Source organism: Sinocyclocheilus grahami, unplaced genomic scaffold (genome assembly GCF_001515645.1).
Source record: "Sinocyclocheilus grahami isolate Dianchi unplaced genomic scaffold, SAMN03320097.WGS_v1.1 scaffold55.1, whole genome shotgun sequence".
NCBI classification, from domain to species: domain Eukaryota; kingdom Metazoa; phylum Chordata; class Actinopteri; order Cypriniformes; family Cyprinidae; genus Sinocyclocheilus; species Sinocyclocheilus grahami.
In genome coordinates this window covers 32,153-55,697 of record NW_015505234.1, presented here as the reverse complement: position 1 = coordinate 55,697, position 23,545 = coordinate 32,153, and the positions used below count along the sequence as shown (strand labels likewise).

Below are 23,545 nucleotides of genomic sequence, written 5' to 3'. Positions count from 1 at the left end.
AATCACACCTCATATGCGAGGGACTGTGGTGGCGAGTCCACAGTCTCATCTGTCTCGACACTCATCACATCCACCTCAGAGGAGGAAGATAGATGAAGCGTCTGGCTCTCTCTCTTGGGGGGTTGGGGAAGAAACCGCAGCGCGGGCTTCCGAACCGTGAGAGAGAGAGCCGCAGATCTAGCGGGTGATTACCGAGAAAAGGACGAGCCCGTCTCGGATCCCTCCGCTAAATCCACCCGCGATCCCCACGACAACAGTCTGCGCTGTGCCTCGGCAACAGCGGGACCGCTGCCAGCGGGCTCGCGAGCCTGGCCGCTCTCATCAAACGCAGCCAGGCGAGAGCGGAGCGTGCACAGCGAGAGCTCGCAGTGATGACAGTCAGCTGCTCGAAAGCTGACCGTGCATGCTTCGCTCCTAAACAAACGACACACAAATCGTGTGTATCCCCCGCCGCCAGATATCGTGGGCAGGGAGGAACACAGCGTTTGTAATGCCGTTCGCTCGCCATAGACTTTCTCATTGTTTTATATATATGAGTGCTTGTGCGGACAGACAACAGTAAATAGACAGACACATACACAGAGCGCTACTGAAGAGCAGAAGCTGGGTGGCGCCTGGCCTTACGTCACCCTGCTCGTGTGTATCCCCCGCCGCCAGATATCGTGGGCAGGGAGGAACACAGCGTTTGTAATGCCGTTCACTCGCCATAGACTTTCTCATTGTTTTATATATTTGAGTGCTTGTGCGGACAGACAACAGTAAATAGACAGACACATACACAGAGCGCTACTGAAGAGCAGAAGCTGGGTGGCGCCCGGCCTTACGTCACCCTGCTCGTGACGTCTCGCTGCTCCATTGGACGGATTTGACACGTGCTTCAGAACGCGGTCACGCAAGGGCGCAGCTCGAGTTCCTGAAGGGGAACAGCATTTATTTGAAATTTTTTATAACATTATAAATCAATTTAATGTGTCCTTGCTGAATAAAAGTATTCAAATTGTACTGACCCCAAACTTTTGAACGGTAGTGTATATTGCTTGTGTGATGGAGTGCATTATTGTGTGGTGAACTCATGTTGAGTTGTGTCCACTCAGGCTGTTTGATGTGGGAGGTCAGAGGTCGGAGAGGAAGAAATGGATCCACTGCTTTGAGGACGTGACCGCCATTATCTTCTGTGTGGCTTTGAGTGGATACGACCAGGTGCTCCATGAAGACGAGACCACGGTGAGCACTAAATACACACTCACACGGAGAGACACAAACATGCACATCTATGCTTATGCTCTGACACACAATGTGTGACTCAATTGCACGTGCATACTCACGTGCTTATACACTCAAGTGTGCACACTTAACACACTAACAAAAATGATGGGTATTTCAAAGTTTTCCCATGCTTTAAGAGAGTTACTGTAACTATGCGACGCAGACTATATGATCTTCATCCACTGTTGAACACTGTAATTGCAATTATGTTGCCATTCAAGTGAACATGATCATAGTGTGCTGTGTGATAATTCACAGCCTGATAATTGAAAAAGGGCCACAGAACCTTTTTGTTTAGCTGGTTTTTGGACATGTTTAAGGTCAGTGCTGTTGATAAATCAGCCTCCATTGTGAACTCCCACACTAATCGGCACATTAAGCAATGCTTGTGCTGTATGTGTCATCTTGTGCATACTGTAAAATTCTTAGAAATAGTAAATAATAGTGAAAAAATAACACTTGATAGTTGTATTTTTATTTACTATTCTAACAAACGTACTGTTACAATATGCTGTAAATTTCAATATAGGTTCAAATGTACTATAGGTTTATACTGAAACATTTAGTGTAATATTGATTAAGCCCCACATATCAATAAAGTGGCAGTTTGTTTAAATATTTTAGATGTAATTTCAATATGTATTATTAGCGTTTTGTATTTATTTCATTATTATTGCCATTCAGATTTGTAAGTATTGGAGATGAGCTGCTAGCAAACATGCTCTTAAATGTGGGTGACCTGGATTTGAATCATGGGTAATGTTTTGATGCTCCACACTGTACCATTAAATTTAAGCAAAATTGAATTAAAAAGAAAACAATTATTTGGATAACTCTGATAATGTCATAGCTTTGAGTATCGTAGCTGTCATGTCTGTGTTCCAAATGCTTATCCCGTGCTAACTAGCTGCACACATAATGGTTTCTCAGGGTGCTGGGGTTCCCACTGGGACATGAATAAATAATATGGTTGAAAATGTTTTGAAATTTTCCAGTTTTTCTATGTTTTTTTATATTGATTCCGATATTGATTTTTTATAACCGATACCGATACCAATTATTTGCATGTTTATGTGTCCGATAACCGATATGCAGAACTGATATTTATTTACTGTTATAAAGTAAATAAATGACTGAGTGAAGTACAAACATACTTCACTTTGGTTTTTCCTCTTTTCAGACATCTTTTTTTCTTTTTTTTAGAAGTGTTGAAAATTAGCAGTCTTTCATGTTAAATGTAATCTTCATATTACAACAATAAAAAACATTGTATTTATAAAAAGCATCAACACTAATATTAACAATAAGCAAAATAAATGTAGAATGTCTAATGTTTTCAAATGGAAAAATAAATAAAGGACAGGAGTCGTATCAACTTCATTTTAAACTACAGTTTTAGTAGGTTTATAAGCTGTTTAATAGCTACAGAGTCAAGAATAATTCACTGGATAATGTTAATTCGCTGAATAATATTCTCTGGAATATTGGAATATAACAAACAAAACATCATATTTTATTGCATTTCTCAACTGGAATGTTATATCAGAATTATTAATAATGTTTTTGTCCTTCTAGATTATGAAATGCCTGTTGACAGCGCGGTTTATCTATGCAGTTACATAGAACTATACGCAAACTGTGATCGCTCGCGGAGATAATAAATAATTAATTTCCATAGAGTTGTATTTATTTAGATGTTTATTAGCGAAATAATGGTTATATAGTAAATGTTAATACAATTTAGGGTGTTTTAAACAAGTGAATTGTTAAAAGGTACATGCGGTGGCCGTGCTGTGGAGCATTTCCTGAGCATCAACCCGGTGAGTGAACAGCAATATGAAAGCGGCTTCACGAAACTAATGAGCAAATATACATCAGAGAGAGAATTAAATTCAGCGCTTTTATTTCCAACATGCGCTCATTCATGGATGTATTATTTAACTCATGCAAAGTTACGTCTTTATTGGGAGAGGATCTTGATGGATTATCTAAGTGACTCTGACTTCATGAGACTAACGATGAGCATAGACAACGGAGAGAGAATTCAATTCAGCGCTTTTATTTCCAACATGCGCTCATTCATGGCTGCATATTATTTAATTCAGGCAAAGTTACGTCTTTATTGGGACAGGACTTGACGGATTATCTTACACGACTCCGTGAGTTGGTCTCTATTAGAGCCTTAGAGCCAAGCTGCATAAACTACATATCAGGCATTTATGCAATGCATCTAATTTGTGCATAAATGGCGTTATGTTAAATAAAGTTTACTAACTACAGCAAATCAAGTACCTGCACGCCGTTGTTGTTGTCTCGTCTCCCCTCAGACGCACTGCTGCAATGGCTATCCTGCACACAATTCTCAAAACACCCACAAGATGGCTGCATTTATCGGTGAATCCGATATTACAAAACCGATATCCGATTATGGTAAAATGCTTAAATATCGATATATCGGTCGATCTCTATTGTTTTTTATGTTTTTGCCAACATGTTTACTAACTTCTTGTCTTGTGATGTCAGGATGAATTTGTACCTCTACTTAAAATTTTGTTGATTGTTACCCTAGTCAAGTATTGAAGTCAGCATGTTGGCTGAGTGGAGCGTTTTGTCTCCTGGGCATTCATGTGATGTTGTCATTAGTTTAACACCACAAACACTTTGCTCACCATGTCCATTTCTTACAACATAAGATGAAATACACATAAATATTAAATATAGCAGTTAAGAAATTAAGGAAACTGCAGTTAACTTGACATAGTGTAATAAAAATGCTTATTTTTATAAATTATTAAACGTTATTTAAGCTTATATAGGAAAATCATGAATTATGACAACTTGTAACTGTGATTATTTACTTAAAATAACTAGGTAGACAAGTTAAACAAAAAAGCCACACAAACTTCTTTTTAAGTTCTTTTTAAGTTCTAAGAAGTGTTCTATGAACACTTTTGCAGTGTTCTTTAAAAGAAAAAACAAAGAATTATTAATGTCCCCACGCTATTGATTGATTCTGTGACCGTGCCAGTTGAATCATGGCAGGTGTGATGAGTCATGTTTGGACGTCTGTGTGTGACACAGGCCTCAGATCTGCCCAGACACACTCTCTTGACAAACTCCGATAAGAGATTTTTTACAACATCAGAGGGATTTACGGTGAAGCTTTTTGGACATAGGAGGGCTTTAATGGCTAGAAAAGTGGCTGCCCATAAATACAGCAACTCTCAGACGCCCATATTCAGCTGATCAATGGAAGTGATAAAAAACAAAGACAGATTCTATTATTTTGTAAGAAAGTCCTGGCAAAACAAACGGACAGAGATAAACACATACAGATCCTGTGAATACACACCCTCCGTATGGGTCTCCTGTCAGTGCTCATCCATTCAGTGCTCTATCAGTGTTTACGCATTTGCTGTCTGACATTCTGTCCCGACCTTCTCTCCTGTGCACCCTGTGGCCTTTCCTCCTCCATTTCAACACAAACATGCACTTATTTCCTTCAAACACTGTATGTTCCTTAAAGTTTGACCTGTGTGAGACCTGTGTTTCATCTGTTTAGAGCTATTCTTTTCTTCGTTTGTGACAATGCATGGGCCAAATCTGCATTGCTCCACTATTGTTTAGCATTTTAGTGTGTATGTTTTTACGTGCGTGTCTGTGAGCACATGTGAGTATCAACAGCAGTGGTATCTGAGAGGTGGGAAATGTGAGTGAAGTGGTGAAGTGTTGGGTTCTGGTGCATGTCCGATTCCGCTCAGCTGCTCCCGTGGCCTCCAGCGGCCACCTCTGCATCTGCGTCTCTCCTTCAAAACATCTCAGCTGCTCTCCTGTCATCTCTCGCCATTGGCTTTCTTCTCTAACCAATCGCTAAACAATCCAGCCCAGCTCTACAGGCGGCCCTTCCACAGGTATGAAATGATCATTACCAACCTCAGTTGAAGTACATACTAAAAAGACCTGGAAGCAGTAGGCTTTATGTTGTGCTTTAACTTGCTGTAAATTAAAGGGATAGATCAGCCAAAAATGAAAATTCTGTTATCATTTCAATGAAATTCTCTACACACTAAAAATTATTAGTTTTTTAAAGTTATAAATAAAATTGATATTTATCTAATTTGTAAATAAGATTGGTATAGTAGGATTATTGGAATATATTTTACAAGAATATACTATTTCAGTCTTTGTACTTAAAAATGTCACATGTGTAATTATTGGTGAAATTTACTAGTAATTTTTAATTTTTAACTTTTTAAGTAAATCCTACACCAATTTTCTTTCAACGCATTTATACAATGAAAGTCAGTGGGGTAAAATGTTGTTTTGGACCCCATTGATCATTATATGAACGAAATCAGTTATCAAAATCAAAAATCAAAAATATTTTGTCTTTCACAGAAGAAAGATTGTCATACAGAATTTTCATGTTTTGGTGAACTACCCCTTTAAGTGTTTACTTGTGTGCTTGTTTCTGATATATGCTAGATTTCATTAAATTATATCAGATATTCGCTATGTATTGCTGTTTCTTTCCAAAACCTAAGTTTTTAATTGGTTGTTGCTGGCTATAGTGATCGGCTGACCTCATTCTTTCCAGTTTCCTTCTAAAATGATCGGACACATCAAAGAGGGAGTCACTGCTTCCAACTCTGAATTCATTACCATTCAGATGACAAAACAAATAATGAGCAGAATAATAATTTATTAATTGCATTTGAAAATAAGGACAGTGTATATATCGATTCCCCATTGTAATTAACATGAGATTCATTGCCATCATGATGATATAAGTAATTAATTTATTAGGTAGCAGAATATATTTAGTTTCCTTTTCTGGCTTCTTGGCTCTTTGTTAAATTTCCTTTCTTTTTTTCTGTTCATGTCTCACTTAATATTCTAATTTTGCACTCAAAGTGTGATTGCACCTGAATGTGTGTGTGTGTGTGTGTACGTGGGTTTAGTTAGTTATAATTTGGGGACAATTTTGTGATCTAAATCTGACAAAACCAATACAGTATGTATATATATATATATATATATACTGTATATATATAATTTTATTGTATATTTTTATTTTAAAAAATGCTAAAATATCTATTTTAAAGGTGGGAATATGCATGTGTAAGGTTATATTATATATATATATAATAGAAGAAGTATGTCCCCATTTATAGCTGAGTAAATGTTTATGTCTGTGTTTGTGGATGCATGTCTGTAAATGATGTTGATGTCTTATTTTTCTTTCTGCAGAACCGCATGCTCGAGTCCTTGAAGCTGTTTGACAGCATCTGCAACAACAAATGGTTCACAAACACCTCCATCATTCTCTTTCTCAACAAGATGGACATATTTGAGGAGAAAATTAAGAAATCTCCCTTAAGTATCTGCTTCCCAGAGTATACAGGTAAACTCAGTACCCTGCCGTTAAGCAATGCGAGCAAAGGAAGAAAGGGCAGATAGGATGAAAAGACAAAATAATTAATGAGGCGAGGATTGTAGAAAGACATTCTCTCCAGATGCCAATTAGCACAATAAATCTTCAGGAAAAGAACCATCCTGTTATTTTATTCCTTTTGGATGGATTCACACCCCTAATCTGGACAGCTTGCATTTCTGTATTCTCCAGCACTAAGGGGAAAACAGCCAAAACAGTCACCTGCTATTCCCTGTTCATTTTTATTTTGTAGCTCTGAGCTTTTCATCTTCCTCCATAGTTACTCTTAAACACTTCCTCACCAATTATACTGAATGATAGATGGAAGACAGGCTGCACAAACAATCACAAATAAGTTTGAGAGACAGAAAGAACATTCCTGAGAATGTGCTGAGTAACTGTAGTCAGAGAAAAATTGGCAGAAGAAATGTTCGCTGCCTGAGGAAATGTATCTCAGTATTTGCTCAGTATTTTTTTCTACTGTCTGAAGTTTTGATGACTTTGAATCAAAGCTGATATATATTTTCTCTGTGTGTTAGTTAAGAGTATACATGACTGATAGATGATGACTTGATCATCCAAAAAGATTTTGTCTTGGCTATAATGTCAAGGGCAATCTTAACACTAGTTATGAAATATATTTTATATACAAATACTTTTTATAAATGTAAATATAAATGAACACTGTTTCTGACATATCTGCAAAATCAATTGGTACAAGGTATTCAGTAATATTAATAATATTAATATTGATAAATGTTTTTAGTATTAGTATTAAGTATTAAATACATTTAGTATTAATATTAAATACATGTTTTTAGTATTAGTATTAAGTATTAAATAAATGTTTTTATTACTTTGTAAAAAATATATATAAATAATATGCGCAAACCTTTTTTTTACTTTAGTGTTCAGTTTTCTGTTTTTATTCTCTTTTGCTCCCTATCCAAATTTTTAGTTTATTTAAAATATTGGCCTGTTTTTTTATTTATTCTTCCTTTATTCATCTGCTGCTTTTCCATGCTTACCTGACTCATCCTGTGCTGCAGGTTCAGACAAGTTCATGGAAGCGGTGAACTACATTCAGTCCCAGTACGAGAGTAAGAACAAGTCAGTCGACAAGGAGATCTTCTCGCACATCACCTGTGCTACAGACACAAACAACATTCAGTTTGTCTTCGATGCTGTCACTGATGTCATCATCGCTAACAACCTGCGCTTCTGTGGCCTTTACTAACCCACAGTGATACCCAGCTCTTTCACAACCCCTGAATACAGTGCCAACTGTTGTCAGATATGTGACATTTTGTCTTTGTTTTATGGTGTCCATCTCTGATAGTTCTCACAGAGCTTTTCTTTAATTTATGTGGTAAATTTAAACCGTAGGTCTGAACTCAACTATTAATTTTGGTACATTGTTACAAATATAGGAATGTTCTTTGAATGTCCTTATTGACACCTTCCTGGTGTGTTAGAGTGAGGTCAGGAGATACTTTGAGTAAAAACTGGTGCCAAACTCCCACTACTTCCTATTTATTTCTATTGTAACTGAGCTTGTAAAGTCAGACATATTCTTTTGTCCTTATTACACAGTATGCAGATACATAATTAGAGATTCAATGAGGTTATGCGGCGATATTTTAAATTCCAGTGACTATGTAAGTGGCACTATAATGATGTTCTATTCACATGCATTATTTTCTAATGAATGCATTATGGGATATGAATTTCGGTGAATATTCACAAGCTGGCTCATATTACATGTGTTCTGAGTTGGCAGCAATCTCAGAGTGTTGATGAAACACTAGGCTTGACATTTACTTGGCATTTAGAAGAGAGTGTAAATGTCCGATGCCCTCAGCCAAATCACAAAAATGTTAGCCTCTTAGCATCCTAAAAAAACAACAGGACGTGTTACTCTTCAAAATTGGATTTTGGACCTTTTAAACCAGACACCCAGGACATTCCAAAGATACAAAATCTTCCTTATTTGTTAGCGTTTTGCATTTTGTTGAGACAAAGCTGATTTATGAAGAGAGAATAACTCGATTTATATAACATATCAGATGCATCTATATATATCTGCTGTACATTAAAGTTTGGGGTCAGTAAGATTTTTTTTTTAACCACGGCTGCATTTATCTGGTCAAAAATCAAGGCATTCATTTTACTATTTACTTAAATTTTAAATATATTAAAATAGAAAAGTTAAGTTATTCCTGTGATGGAAAAGTTATTCTCCTTCAGAAATCATTTTAATATGCTGATATGGTGCTCAAAAATCATTTCTCATTATCAATATTGAAAACAGTTGTGCCGTTTAGTATTTTTATGGAAAATACATCTTTCATTATTCTTTGATGAATAGAAAGTTCAAAGAATAGCACTTGAAATAGAATTTGTAACAATGTTTAAGTCTTTACTGTCACTTTTGATCAGTTTAATGCATCATTGTTGAGTAGAAGTATTAATTCCTTAAAAAATGAAACTGACCCCAAACTTTTGAAAGGTGTACACACACATGCAACAACTGGAGTAATATGCTTCATATTAGTATGACTGAAGTAATAGAATCACAAAGCTGTCTCACTACACATTGTCTGCTCTTTTGTTTGTAATTCAGTCTATGTTATACTTGAAATCTTGTTTGATTGCTGGCCGCAGTACACAGTTCTAACAGTTCAGTTCGAGACAGTTCTAACTGAATGTAACAAGTACTAAAGGGACCGGAGCTGAAAAGACTCCTTGGTCTGATGAGCTGTTGCTTTCCTTAAGAATAAGCAGATACGTGCCTTGCATTGAACTGAGACCTTGACCATTAGGCCAGCTTTGAGTATCTGTGTATGTGAAAATACAGATCTGTAATTGACAATAATTCACAGTGCCATATATGTTTTGGATGTTTGCTGCTATATGTGTACAGTGCTTTTTAATGTTCATCTCTTCATAGGATCACTTTAATCAGTGTGTGAATTATACAGTGACTTTCATGAAGGTTGACTTTTAAATGATTTTTGGCTTTATTTATGTCTGATGAAAGGTATTTTTAATCTTGTGCAACACAAATTGCAATTTGGCACCAGAAGCACAACATGACTAAATTATCTAAAAGACCCTTTTGAGTCCTATTTTTTAATTTATTTATTTTAATGAAACTCCCTCAGCCTTTTGCTTTAACTATCTTTGAGAGGTTCAAGCATCATAATATGCGCCCAGACTTAAGTAAAACATCATATTTTCTGACCTTTAAACCTCAATCAGTTACTAGCTACTGTTAATCTATGAGAAATATGATTGAATTTAATCACTTGCTTCTGACAGCCAAAAGACAGTGATTCCTTTCATTAACCGAAAAGCCAAAACCGTAACCATAACCGCACAATTTATTTAATTAAATCATATACTGTCTGAAGGTTTCCTTGATGTCTGCATTGTGCCAACTATGAACAGTTAATGTGTTATTATAAGGCCATCATCAGTACTAAGCAACTTTCAGCCATTGTTCAGGTCCATTATTGGTCAGTTTACTGTACACACATTTAGAGATTATATAGCCGCATAGTGACTTTCTTTCTAGATGCCAAACAAAAAGTGTAAAGGGAAAGCAGTATCATTTTCAGTAAAGTCCTTTGACCTTTATCCCAGTTTGATGGGCCATAACATTTAGATTATTATCTTAAAGAATTACGAGTAATGAGACGGATGGCTAATGTACATCAATTGTCAGCGCAGACACATGGCTAATTAGGTCAGTGGCCAAGGTAAAGAAACTCAAGGGTAATTGTGTCTGTCCGTTGCTGAGGGACAAAGGCCAATTTGTTCCCTGGCTTGTAGCAATAGTACAAATAACTGTTGGTGATGTATCCAGACTCCTTTCATCAGACTGACTAATGTGATAAGTTCAAGCGGTACATTTTGCTAATGTAGCATCATTTACTCAAAATGGTACTTATATTTGAAATAGTGCGTTCCATTGTAGTGTTTAATTCATATTTGAGTCTAATTAAATACAGCAGGACCCGGCAGATGGGAGCCATGCTCTCCTATCACACATATTACTGTAATCTCACTGTCCATCACTTTTTATTTGTTTATTTTTGTCAAACTGCTGTAATTATTGTTTGTATGTGTGTCTCACTGCTGTGATTATTTATTTAACAATGGATGTCTATTTATATGACATGAATGAATAAAATACTCATGATTTCCAGTGTGTGGTGCTCATTTTAAGTCCTGCATCTTCTGCAAGTAAACACAGATTGTGAGTGCTGTTTGTATTATTTTCTCTGCGTAATTATAATATTTGTGGTGAATCATCACTATTGGAGTGGAGCAGATATTAATAATTTCACCAAACTGTCACCAAGAATTTGAAATCACATTGCTAATGCAGGTTGAAACAATAGTTTCTTTCTTTGTCATCAGTTGATGTTTTGCTTTTTATGGGCTTGAGCTACTGTAGTTGCTTATCTTGACTCTTGCTGTATGTATTTCTCCACTAAACTTTTTCTGGTTTTTCTGTCTGCCTCTTTTTCTCTGTCTATCCTCTATTCTGGTTTCTTTTCCTCTTGCAGAATCGCATGCACGAGTCTCTTATGCTGTTCGATTCCATCTGTAACAACAAATTCTTCATTGACACTTCCATCATTCTCTTCCTCAACAAGAAAGACCTGTTTGCTGAAAAGATCAAGAAATCTCCCCTGAGTATCTGTTTCCCTGAATACACAGGTAAGAATGATTCCTGTTGTTATGAAGCCTATGAAAATGTACAGATTTTAACTCTCGTAACAGAAGGATGTTTCTGATTGGTCAGGTCAGGGTTAGTGATGTCGGAAATCCATTAGTTTGGATTCACAGTATGAACACTAGACTCAGAGCATTTTGAAGGCACTGTAATATGGGAGGTAAAGGATGGAGCAGTGCTGCTCAGAGCAGTAGCTGAATCTTGCGTGTGCAGTCATGGGTAAAAGGTGGGCACAGAGAGATGTCTGCAGGTCTGTCAAACTCTCTTCCAGCAGAATACAATTCACTGCCTCCGTTAGACCCGTTCCTGTTCGGCAGCACCCTCAGTGTTGCTTTCATGTACAGTGGCCCCAAAAAGCATTTGGTCACTCTAGTCACACTTAAAAATGTATTTGCATTATACACAAAAATATCCCACCAAAATTATTCCTTAAAAAAAAATCACACTTTTAATTACACTAAATTGTAAATAATATTAATAATTAAATAATTAGAAATTAATGAAATGTTTAAATAGTATTTGAAGACAAAAGTATTTGGACAAATGTAGTGTATGTAATAAATTAATTATAATCAACATAAAATAAATGGATTGACTATAATAATAAATTGATCATGAAGTAAATGATTGAATAAATAATATCTAATTTATCATTATCTTAATATATTCTGCAAAAACTGGGACAAATATTTTGACAATTACAGTGTTAAACGTTATTAAAGATATCGCCACATCTTTATACATTGTTCAGAATTAAGACAAGTATTTACACAATTATGGTATATGTATTAAATGTATATGTATAAACTAATAAATTAATAAACAATATACCGTATCTCAGCATCTTGATATTTTGTTCAAAAAATTAACAAAATATACAATACAATTAAATTTGTAAATTAATTCTAGTGAACTAATAAGTTCATTATTAAATGTAATTATAAGTTGATAAATGCAATATCTCAACATCTTGATATATTGTTCAGTGTTGTTTGTGTCCATAATTAATAAGATAAAGTTCATCTGTGGTTACTCTACTAGGACATCTGAGAAAAGCATTGTCTAATATTACATGTACATCATACATAACCAAGATACAGCAGCATCTCAATGGGACATTTTTGAATGTCAGAAGTCACCAAGGTCATTTTTGGGTTAATGAGCATTTCGAGTGACAAGCACAAAGCCGATTTGAAGATCAGAGTACCACTTTTATGCCATTTTTAATTTTGCCATAATATCAGAACCTCTTTCTCTCACATACTCATTTGATCTCTGTATCCCTCCGTAGGTCCAAACACCTACGACGATGCAGCTGCTTACATCCAAGCACAATTTGAAAGTAAGAACCGCTCGCCTAATAAGGAGATCTACTGTCACTTGACCTGTGCCACGGATACAGGAAACATCCAGGTGGTGTTCGATGCCGTGACCGACATCATCATTGCCAACAACCTGCGAGGCTGTGGCTTGTACTGAGGCCCGCCCCCTCCCTCTCGAGCCACTTCTTTGGAAATGATTATTATTGAAAATGCAAGTTGGTAAATAATGATAATGATAATTTTAAAATAGGCATATACAAATATATAAATATATTATATATATATATATGAAATGTTTTTAGTTTGTCTTTCAAAGAGCTGCCAACAGAACTGATTTCTTATAGAAACCCAGCCTTTATGGTTTTAGAACAAAGTTGGGACCTTTTTTGTGTTGTTTTTGTTTTTCTTTGCTGTCGTACGTTTCGTTCTCCCCCGTTTTCCACTGTGTCTTTATCATTTTAACTAAACAACCCTCTTTTTTTTGATAAATGTTTTCTTTGACTATTTTTTTATGTTTTATGTCATTGTATGTATATTTATTACACATATCAGTCAGGGGGATGACCTGTACATGTTTGCCTGGCTATATGAATTGATTTTGACGATAATGTGACGATAGCTAAATCCATGGTTATGCTAGTCTTGAGCACTATGGTTCAAGTCAGTTGTAGCGTGTCTTTGTTTCAGATTTTTAATCACTGTAGTACCGTTCCATATCATAGAGAATGGAATCACCCAGGCTTTTCTTACTTTTCGTCTCTACCCATCCCCGTCACTTCCGTAGGTCAGCTCTCTGGGGAAGGGCCTGGGCCGCTTGGCATGTGACCCCGGGCCTGTCGAACCAGTACGATGATTGCAAGTGTCATATCAGTGCCAACCTTCTGAGAATGACGTGTCTGGGAATAGTGCTAGAAACACTAGGTCACTGTTATGAGAACTTATTAACATTCGTCTTGTGAGGAACTTTTACTTTTGTATTGTTGTTGATTAATTTATTAATTTATTTATTGATCATCTGTCCCACACACTTCCTTTGTACTTACCACACCTCGTCCATTCTTCTACCTCTCGTCCGTTGTCACCCTTCCCTCTTCATTCCTTCTTTTCCCCAGGTTTCTTCCTGTTTAAGTTGGCTGGGTAATGGAGTCCCCGTCACTGATAGCATGACCCCCTCAGCCTTTGTATAAAGAAACTGCTTCACATAGCTAATGGTGCGAAAATAAAGAATAAAACTAAATAAAAAGAACAAAAAAAGAGGAAAAAAAGAAAACATGGAAAAGACAGACACAGCAAAAAAAAATGGGCATCATGTGGGCGGGGTTACGGGGTGGGCGGGTAGATGTGGGGCTCAGGGAAACGATGTGGAGGCTTGCAGACGAAGGTCATTGGGCTGTCAGTCTTTGTAGAAAGCTGTAGATCCTCCAATTCTAGAATCTTTACGAGTAGAAATAATAAAAAAAAAACAGAAAAAAAACGATGACAATAATATCAAACGATGATGATAACAACACCAATATCAATGATTATTCTGTAATATTATTAAAGGTATATTTCTTGTGCTTTGTAGCTACAGAACTTTTTTTCCCCTCTCTCCCCCTTTTTTTAAAAAAAAAGAATTTTGCAAGGGTTCTTGTGATCCACTCTTGAAACGTTCTTACTGACTTACCCATCTTGATGTTGATGAACTGTACCGATTCTTTTTGCCTGTTCGCCCTGCATTGAAATGTCTTTACTTAGCCTGAATTACAGTATATGTATTGATTTTTTTTTCATTTTTTTGAACGAATCACTTTTTGGTGGCACGGCTCTGCCCCCGGTGCTGGAGAGGGCGGGGCTGTTCACGGCTGTACAGATTCATGCGCTTTCTCTTGTTTTTTTTTTGAGAATTGTACTCAAACACCTTCCAGGTCTGCATAGAAAAGCACAGCTCTCACCTATCACACGTAGATTTGGAAAGATGTATCTCTCCTCCCTCTCTGCCTTCTTAGTTTGAAATTCAAAGAAAAAGAGAAAAAAAATCTGTACAATTACCTTCACCACCGTTGATTTTGATTCTCCTTCCCTTCTTTTTTTAATCCTTTCTTTTTCTCTCCAAGTGAATGCTTTTGTGCTGCTTTTTCTCCCTCTTCTTTAGTGAATGGTTGTTCTTTCATGTGGGATGTTCGTGCTGGAAAACCAATCGAATGTAGTGTTTACATTAAAAGCCACAGTTTTCATGACTACAACCTGGAGCTTTTCACTTTTGATTGATATTCATTCCATTGTTAAACTGCTTTGTCGTTTATATATTTCACTGATTACTCAAATGAATGAGGCCTCCAAGATGGCAATTTTTGACTCAGATTAAACAATACAGATACCAACGGAGATTAGTTAGCGTAAATGATGATTCAAGGTAAATTTATGCAGTACTAAAAGTACAGACAGTATTCACATGATTAAATGTAAGGTGATCTGTTTTAATTTAACATAAAGTACTACAACCTATTCACCAATGTGTGCTATATTTACTATAAAAACTGTCAACATCTTAGTATGCAATATAGGGGACATGGAGGAAGTGCACTTGAATCCCAAGGGAGATAATTATGTCTCTGTGCCTCTTAAGTGTGTCTTCAGCCAGACGGTCCTGGAGAGAGAAGAAGGAGATGCTCAGTCACTCTACCACAGCTTCAAAAGAGGAAGCGCCACTTTGTGTCAGTCTGATTGGATGATAATTGCAATGAGAGCTTCACATATGGAAAGAGAGGGAGAGAAAATGAGAGGAAGAGTTTGTGTGTGGGGTAAGATAGGAGGATGAAATGCAGACTATGATGGGAAACTGCAGATGTAATTGGTGTCGACTCTGTCCACCCAACTCAACACAAAGGCTTTATATAGCTATACAGAGAGCACTCTGCCTCGGTGACATCTATCTGTCTGTCTGTCTATATGTATATATATATATATATATATATATATATATATATATAAACCTATAAACATTACCATTGAAAATTTGGCGATCAGAAACGTTTTTTTAATGTTTTTTGAAGGACTTCTCTTGTGCTCAACAGGGCAAAATACAGTAAAAATGTAAATATTGTGAAATATTAATACAAGTTAAAATATTTTTATTTTACTGCATTTTAAAATGGAATAAATTCCCGTGATGGCAAAGCTGAATTTTCAGCAGTAATTACTCCAGTCTTCAGTGTCGCATGATCCTTCAGAAATCATTCTAATATGCTGATTTTGAACAGCCTTTATTCATTTGAACAGTAGTGTGTATATGTTAATATATATTATTTGCATATTACTAGCTACAGTATACATTAGTATATTTTCCTCATCAAACAACATGCCTTAATTGACGGCATTAAGGCAACAGAAAGAGAAAAAGATGAAGAGACCAAATGATGACAGGTGGATTACAAAGGAAAGTAGGGAAGTTGTTTTTCCCCCTCTTCTGGTGGTGACAGGTATAGCTTCCTTTTATATAGATATATATTTTTTGCCTTCCATAGGAATAACACCCATCAGAACAAGCTCAAAGCTCAAATCAGTATTTTGAGTTGTGACAGGCTCGTGGGGGCCACCAAAAGGCCTACTGCAGAACTGCTAAATAGCAATGATGAATTCAGTGCAATTATGATCAATTAAATATAGCGATTAAAATGTCTCCAACAACATTTAAACAAAACCTTAGCTGCTGCACACAATCAGTATATACTACCTGCCACTAATTCATTAACTGGATTACACGAACACAGTGAGAAGCTGTCAAATAAAATGACTGGATTCTGTTTGATCACTGCTCTTTGCAAGCTGAAGTCACATTATCTGAGCATCACTAGCTGCCAGTATTGCTCACTGTGATGTTAAAGTATTTCTGTCTTGTAACTACACAATGATGAGTCAGTGTAGTGTCTTGGTATGCCCTAAAATTCAATCCCAGGACCTTGTCCCTGTCAGCTATTTTTCCACAAACACACACAAACACAAAGTTATTTATAGTGCAGCACCATGGTCTGCCTGTTGCTAGGAGACGGCCTGGTGCAAATTTCCTCAACATGCAATACCTAATGCTTTCATCACTGCTAGTTTTATATATTTTGTCACAAATTTTATTGTGTGAATTTGTTATTTCACACGGCATAAACCCATTCAGTCTCTGCATGGGCACAATGCAGTAATTCAAATTATATGTTCTTCTGTTCCAATCACATAATGCATCAGGCTGACAACCTGCAAGGATATTAATGGACATTGTGCTAAAGAGAGCGAGAGAGTGTAAGAGAAAAGGGAAGTGGTGTATGTGTGTGCGGTGATGGTGAGTAACGAGAAGGCCGCTGATTAAATTTCTGTCACAAAGGTCAAGACCCCAAAGCCACTGTTGCCATGGAAACTGCATCGTTTACTCCTGTGTCCCCTCACTGCTGGAATGATGCCGTCTGTTCAGTGCGGTTTACTTGTTCCTCTCGCAATGGCACCACTGGAAAAAACCTCTGGACTGTCTGTAATCAGGAAGCAAACGGTGTCATCTTTGAAGTACGTCCTTGAAAAGAGCACATAGATAAATAGAAAGTTACAAAATCATCACATAGGCTTTATCTCAGTAATTATGAGGTTCCGTATAAATCAAAAGTCCAGTTACACAAATGTGTTTTCTCTAGAGATTGTACATCTTAAACGTTTATATAGTTTATTAATTACCAGAGCAATAGTGTGATATTTTTGTTACCACTTTTGTTGTTTTGATTGTTTGGTGTTTCATAATGGGATAGATAGATAGATAGATAGACAGATAGATAGATAGATAGATAGATAGATAGATAGATAGATAGATAGACAGATAGACAGATAGATAGATAGATAGATGGATAGATGGATAGATAGACGGATGGATGGATGGACAGTTGATTTTATTCGTTTAGTTGTATGAAAATAATGATAGAAAAACACAATGAGCAATAAGAAGAAAACACGCGATCAAGCCCGCCCTCTGGTGGACAAATCCGGAACTGAAATAGTTCATCAACTCGACCTCCCCGAGAGACGGTCACAGTGACATTTTATTTTCTCATACATTTTCTCTCCCAAATATACCTGATTATAAAAAGAAGACCTGCACGTGACCTGCAGAAGTCACAAGTCACTATAAAAAAGCACGTTAAAATGCTTGCGGATGGGGTTAGTTTTCTGTAAATGTCAGATGACATAATCATTTGGCCTCTTTTAGACAGCAAACGTGACGTGAAGTAAGATTTTATGTCCACTCTGAAATTAACCGAGCCTCACATATCACACCGATGGCGACTCGCGAATAACAGCACTGAAGAACAGACGCTCATATTTCAAGCGGGAAACATACTCCCGCCTGAAATCTGAGAGTGTTTTCAGCAGTAGTTTAAGTCGCATGAGTCGGGCAGACTGCTGACTGATGGACACCAGTGCCAAACTCGAGAGGTCTAGCCGTCTGACCTTGCGGCACCCCCTTCGGTTTCCTCAGCCTTCAGTAACAGCGTTAATCATCTCAGGCGCTCAAACTGCTGATGATTCTCAGTCACTGATGTCGTCTTCTGAGAGCAGCCTGATAACTAGTGTGTGTAAATACAGCACACAGACGCGAATTCACACAGATAGACACTGATTCTTGACTAGACTACTGGAACAAAACAGACTAACAAATATCCTACACATGTATGTACAGTATGAAGGAATTATTTTGGATTTATCTTCATTATTAATTATCACCTTGGGTGCAAGTTTCCTTGTCTATCACTCAGTGTGGGTCAACACCATCAGATACAAAAATTGTAGCTATTTATATTTTTAAATATCTTAAATATTATTTATAGGCTATGTAATTTTGGATAGGCTATATGTAATTTAGTTTAGTCTTTGTGTTGTTGCTTTACCCGTTAGTGATGGAGCTGTCAATGTTTTGATAGAAAATCGATTAATTTTTAATTAATTACGCAACTAATGACTTAAAATGAAAACATTATATAATAATATTATTATTAATAATAATAACATCAATAACAATAAATTACGAAATACAAAAACTACTCACCAAAGCCTGTGTGTCCTCATTTAACGCATATGAAATATTGAAAAAGGATCTTCAGGATGACCACTGACTTTGATACGAACTAATTACAGTGTATATTTTTACATATCTGATGGTGTTGACAAAAAAACTAGGGACACAGCTGTGAATCCTATTAATTAGATGTATAAATTTTTAAATAATCATCTTCCCTCTTTCAGGACAAAATATACGTTTTTTTCTTTTAAAAATACATTTATATTTTGATTTGTTGTTTATTAGACATAGTTAAAGGGGTCATATGATGCGATTTCAAGTTTTCCTTTTTCTTTGGAGTGTTACAAGCTGTGAATAGATAAGATCCCAAAAGTTGCAAAGACTAAAGTCTCAAACCCAAAGAGATATTCTTTATAAAAGTTAAGACTGGTCCACGCCCTCCTAAAACGCTTAATTTAAACACGCCCCCACATATCTACGTCACGATGTGGGAAGATTTGCATAATGCCACCCAAATGTTCACGCAAAGAAAGAAGGCGTAACTTTATTGTTGCTGTCACCGCCGCCGCCATGTTGTGGAGTCGCTGTGTGTTTCGTTGTGAAAGCGAAACTACGTTGTTTGGCCTTCCAAAAGAGGACACGACTAGAAATCAGTGGTTAAGTTGTATTTACAACACTGTTCCAGAACACTTCAACCCAAATATTCAGATGTGTGCAGCACATTTTATGGAGGACTGTTTCCTGATCCTGGTAGAGTAGACTACAATGCCGGCTGTTCTGACTCACAGTCTGTAAGTACGTTTTTTCATATATAAAGAATTTGCGCAGTGTAGAGTAGCGCTTGTTGTTTGTCATTTCTCCGATCACAAATGCAGACATGGTTTTATGTTTACACGGCGCGATGCAACGCAACGCATAAAAAGACAGTATAAGTCATTATAATCAGTAATTATGTCCCCACTGGATGCAACAAATGCCTCGTTTATAATGGGTTTTATTAGTTTTGTCTCGTCGGTGCTGGGACACACAGCATCACAGTATGGTAGGGGCATAACATTTCCGTCACACGCTTGAGGTATTAGGCCAATCACAACGCACTGGATAGCTGGCCAATCACAGCACACCTCGCTTTTCAGAACGATGAGCTTTGTAAAAATCGACATGTTTCAGAAAGGCGGGGCATAGAGGAGAAACAATAATGTACAGTATGTGGAAAATAATGTGTTTTTTTAACCTTAAACTGCATAAACACATTTCATTACACCAAATACACAAAACAATGTTCTTTTTAGCAACATCATATGACTCCTTTAAGAATTTTCAATGTTAAGTTAGTATTTTAAGGTTAGCGAGTGATCATGTAATGTCATAATTCTGAAGAAAAACAGAGAAAATCTAATGAAATCCAATTCTATTTTAAAAACAAATGTCTCAAGAATCATTGATTGTCAGATAAAGACACACATACAGACAGACAGACATAGATAGATAGATAGATAGATAGATAGATAGATAGATAGAGACAGACAGACAGACAGAAAGACAGACACACACACAGTTGAGCCAGTGTTTTTGTGCTGTCCAGAGAGCTTCTTTTCACAACAACAATCGGCTAAATGTCAGCTACATCCCAGACCTCTTACATGGTTTATAAGGTCATGTTTTTATTTATTGTTATCTCTTTCTTTTCAGTAAGAGCAGAACGTGTGTGTCAGACTCCCAGAGCTATGTTTAGCTTCTTCACTAAATGGCTGGTAGGCTTTTAAATCACATCATTATCTCGACAGCACCTGAGCTTCATTCAGTGTGCAGACACACACCAACAAAGTCAAAGTTGTATAGTCAGCAGAGCTATTATGTCTGACTTGTTTGTCTGATGCAATTTAATATTTAATATCATACCTGAACAAAAGATTACCCTACTTACGTTCTCAAATCAACACATCACTTGCAATACTGCATGGATTGAAGACGTATAAAATCTGGGGGATTTCTTGATCTGTTGTTTATGCATTCTTTCAGCGCAGCTGTGCGTGGCAAACAATTTAGAAACAGTGAGGTGCAAAACTGCTGAGAAGTACACAAACACAACTTTTTCCTCTTATAGTTTGCACAGACATCGCAGAAAGACTCTAATAAAGTTTTCGAGTGACCCCTAAGTAGATCTTTAGCGGTAAAACCTAGTGTCCATTCAGTTGAAACCTATTGGAACAGACACCTAGCTCTAGGCTGCGAGCACTCTGTCAAAATGGGTCTCAGACGGTAACCACAGAATATTTCATTAATTAATGAGTGTTATGTGGTGCTATTAAAGCACTCACTCGCCCCATTTGGCCCAAAGCACAGCCTTTTAACACATTAACTCACCACAGATCTCAATCTGATGCATGAGAAAGAGGACGAGAGAAAAACAGAGACGAGCTAAAAACTCATCACATGCAGTCTGCAAGGAGTCATATACAGGGCACAAAATCCCATCGCATACTGTAACCTCTTATACTTTATGGTCCTTGTCAAAATTTGCAATACATTTTATTCAATGTTGTTCAACTCTAATGGCACTAATGCAGGTCTACAACACAACGGGAGTGTTAATATGAGAACATACATTAGCGGGCCAAGGGAATATGGGCACCCAGTTACCACTAATGGGTGCTAAACTAATAATTGCTTAGGTAATGTAAGCTTTTACATGGGTCTTTACACACACACACACACACACACGCACGCACACACACACACACACACGCACACACACTCTTTCTCTCTCTGTACACTTGCTTTGCAATTTTTTTTGTAGATATAAGTTGTTTGTTATAAATGTGTGCACTGGCAATTAAATTAAGTTTGAATTAAATAGGTGGGGATTATACTAATATATTTCTATCCGACAGATTTTCCACAATTACTGAGAACTCATAACTATCACCTTTAATGTGACAGCCAGAAACAGATGGGTGTGTTTAATAACAAAGAAATGAACAGTGTATGAAGTGCAGAACCCAGGGTGAGTTCAAAATGAACAAGCTACAAATGCAGTGAAGATTCTTTACTCATCAACTACTAGTATCATACATGCAGCAATATTCTCACAGTTGAAGTGCTTATAACATTTGAAAGTCACACAAGATATCTGTGATGCATTCTGTCTGCTAGATCTGACAGGGCTTGGAGGCCTTTGGATGTTTCTGGTACTGTGTTCACTTCCCCATTCTCGCTCTCTTTTCTCTACCCCCCCCTTTTTCCTGAGGGAAGTTGCAACTTCAAAAGATGCACAATAAAGAAAGATATGTCTCAACACCCAAATATTTACCACAGATGTTGTAATACACTCATCTTCCCAAGAACATACTAAAATCATTATATAATTAGTTAATATCTATCTATCCATCCATCCATCCATTTATCTATCTGTCTATTTATCATCTGTCTGCCTATCTACAATAGGGAAAATATTTATTTGATTTATACCACTTACGAAAAAATGAAGGGTCTGTAATTTTTATGGTAGGTTTATTTTAACATATAGAGACAGAATATCAACCAAAAAATCCAGAACCCCCCCACACACACATTATATAAAGGTTAGAAATTGATTTGCATTTCAGTGAGTGAAATAAGTATTTGATCCCCAAGCAAAACATGACTTAGTACTTGGTGCAGAAACCCTTGTTGGCAAGCATAGAGTTTTTTTGTAGTTGGTCAGCAGGTTTGCACACATCTCAGGAGGGATTTTAGTCCACTCCTCTTTACAGATTCTCTCGAAATCCTTAAGGTTTCTTATCCATCCATCCATCCATTTATCTATCTGTCTATTTATCATCTGTCTGCCTATCTACAATAGGGAAAATATTTATTTGATTTATACCACTTACGAAAAAAATGAAGGGTCTGTAATTTTCATGGTAGGTTTATTTTAACATATAGAGACAGAATATCAACCAAAAAATCCAGAACCCCCCCACACACACATTATATAAAGGTTAGAAATTGATTTGCATTTCAGTGAGTGAAATAAGTATTTGATCCCCAAGCAAAACATGACTTAGTACTTGGTGCAGAAACCCTTGTTGGCAAGCATAGAGTTTTTTTGTAGTTGGTCAGCAGGTTTGCACACATCTCAGGAGGGATTTTAGTCCACTCCTCTTTACAGATTCTCTCGAAATCCTTAAGGTTTCTTGGCTGTTGTTTGGCAACTCGAAGTTTCAGCCCCCTCCACAGATTTTCTATAGGATTGAGGTCTGGAGACTGGCTTGGCCACTCCATGACCTTAACGTGCTTCTTCTTGAGCCACTCCTTTGTTGCCTTGGTGGTATGTTTTGGGTCATTATCATGCATTTCTCTCCCTCCAAACACGGTGAGTCGAGTTAATGCCAAAGAGCTCAATTTTGGTCTCATCTGACCACAGCACTTTCTCCCAAGCCTCCTCTGAATCAATTAGATGTTCTTTGGCAAACTTTAAATGGGCCTGTACATGTGCCTTCTTGAGCAGGGGGACCTTGTGGGCGTTGCAGGATTTCAGTCCATTGCGGCGTAATGTGTTACCAATGGTTTGCTTGGTGACTGTGGTCCCAACTGCCTTAAGATCATTAACAAGCTCCTCCCGTGTAGTTCGGGGCTGATCCCTCACCTTTCTCATGATCATCCTTACCCCATGAGGCAAGATCTTGCACAGAGCTCCAGACCGAGGCCGGTTGATGGTTGTTTTGTATTTCTTCCATTTCCGAATAATCGCACCAACAGTTGTC

The 23,545-nt window shown here is 37.0% G+C and overlaps 1 protein-coding gene across 2 annotated transcripts in view; it reads left to right on the top strand.

Moving 5' to 3' along the window:
• gnao1a (guanine nucleotide binding protein (G protein), alpha activating activity polypeptide O, a) overlaps positions 1–14,991 on the top strand; it is a 137,628-nt gene extending 122,637 nt beyond the window's left edge. The window contains exons 7-8 of one of the 2 annotated variants that reach the window (XM_016270002.1): positions 11,275–11,428; positions 12,736–14,991. In XM_016270002.1, the coding sequence (XP_016125488.1) occupies positions 11,275–11,428; positions 12,736–12,923 (342 nt within the window). In that variant the 3' untranslated portion in view covers positions 12,924–14,991. Of the gene's footprint in view, positions 1–6,516; positions 6,671–7,749; positions 7,999–11,274; positions 11,429–12,735 lie in introns of those variants that run through there. The other variant, XM_016270001.1, reaches the window with a different exon arrangement.
• The last annotated feature ends 8,554 nt before the right edge of the window (positions 14,992–23,545 follow it).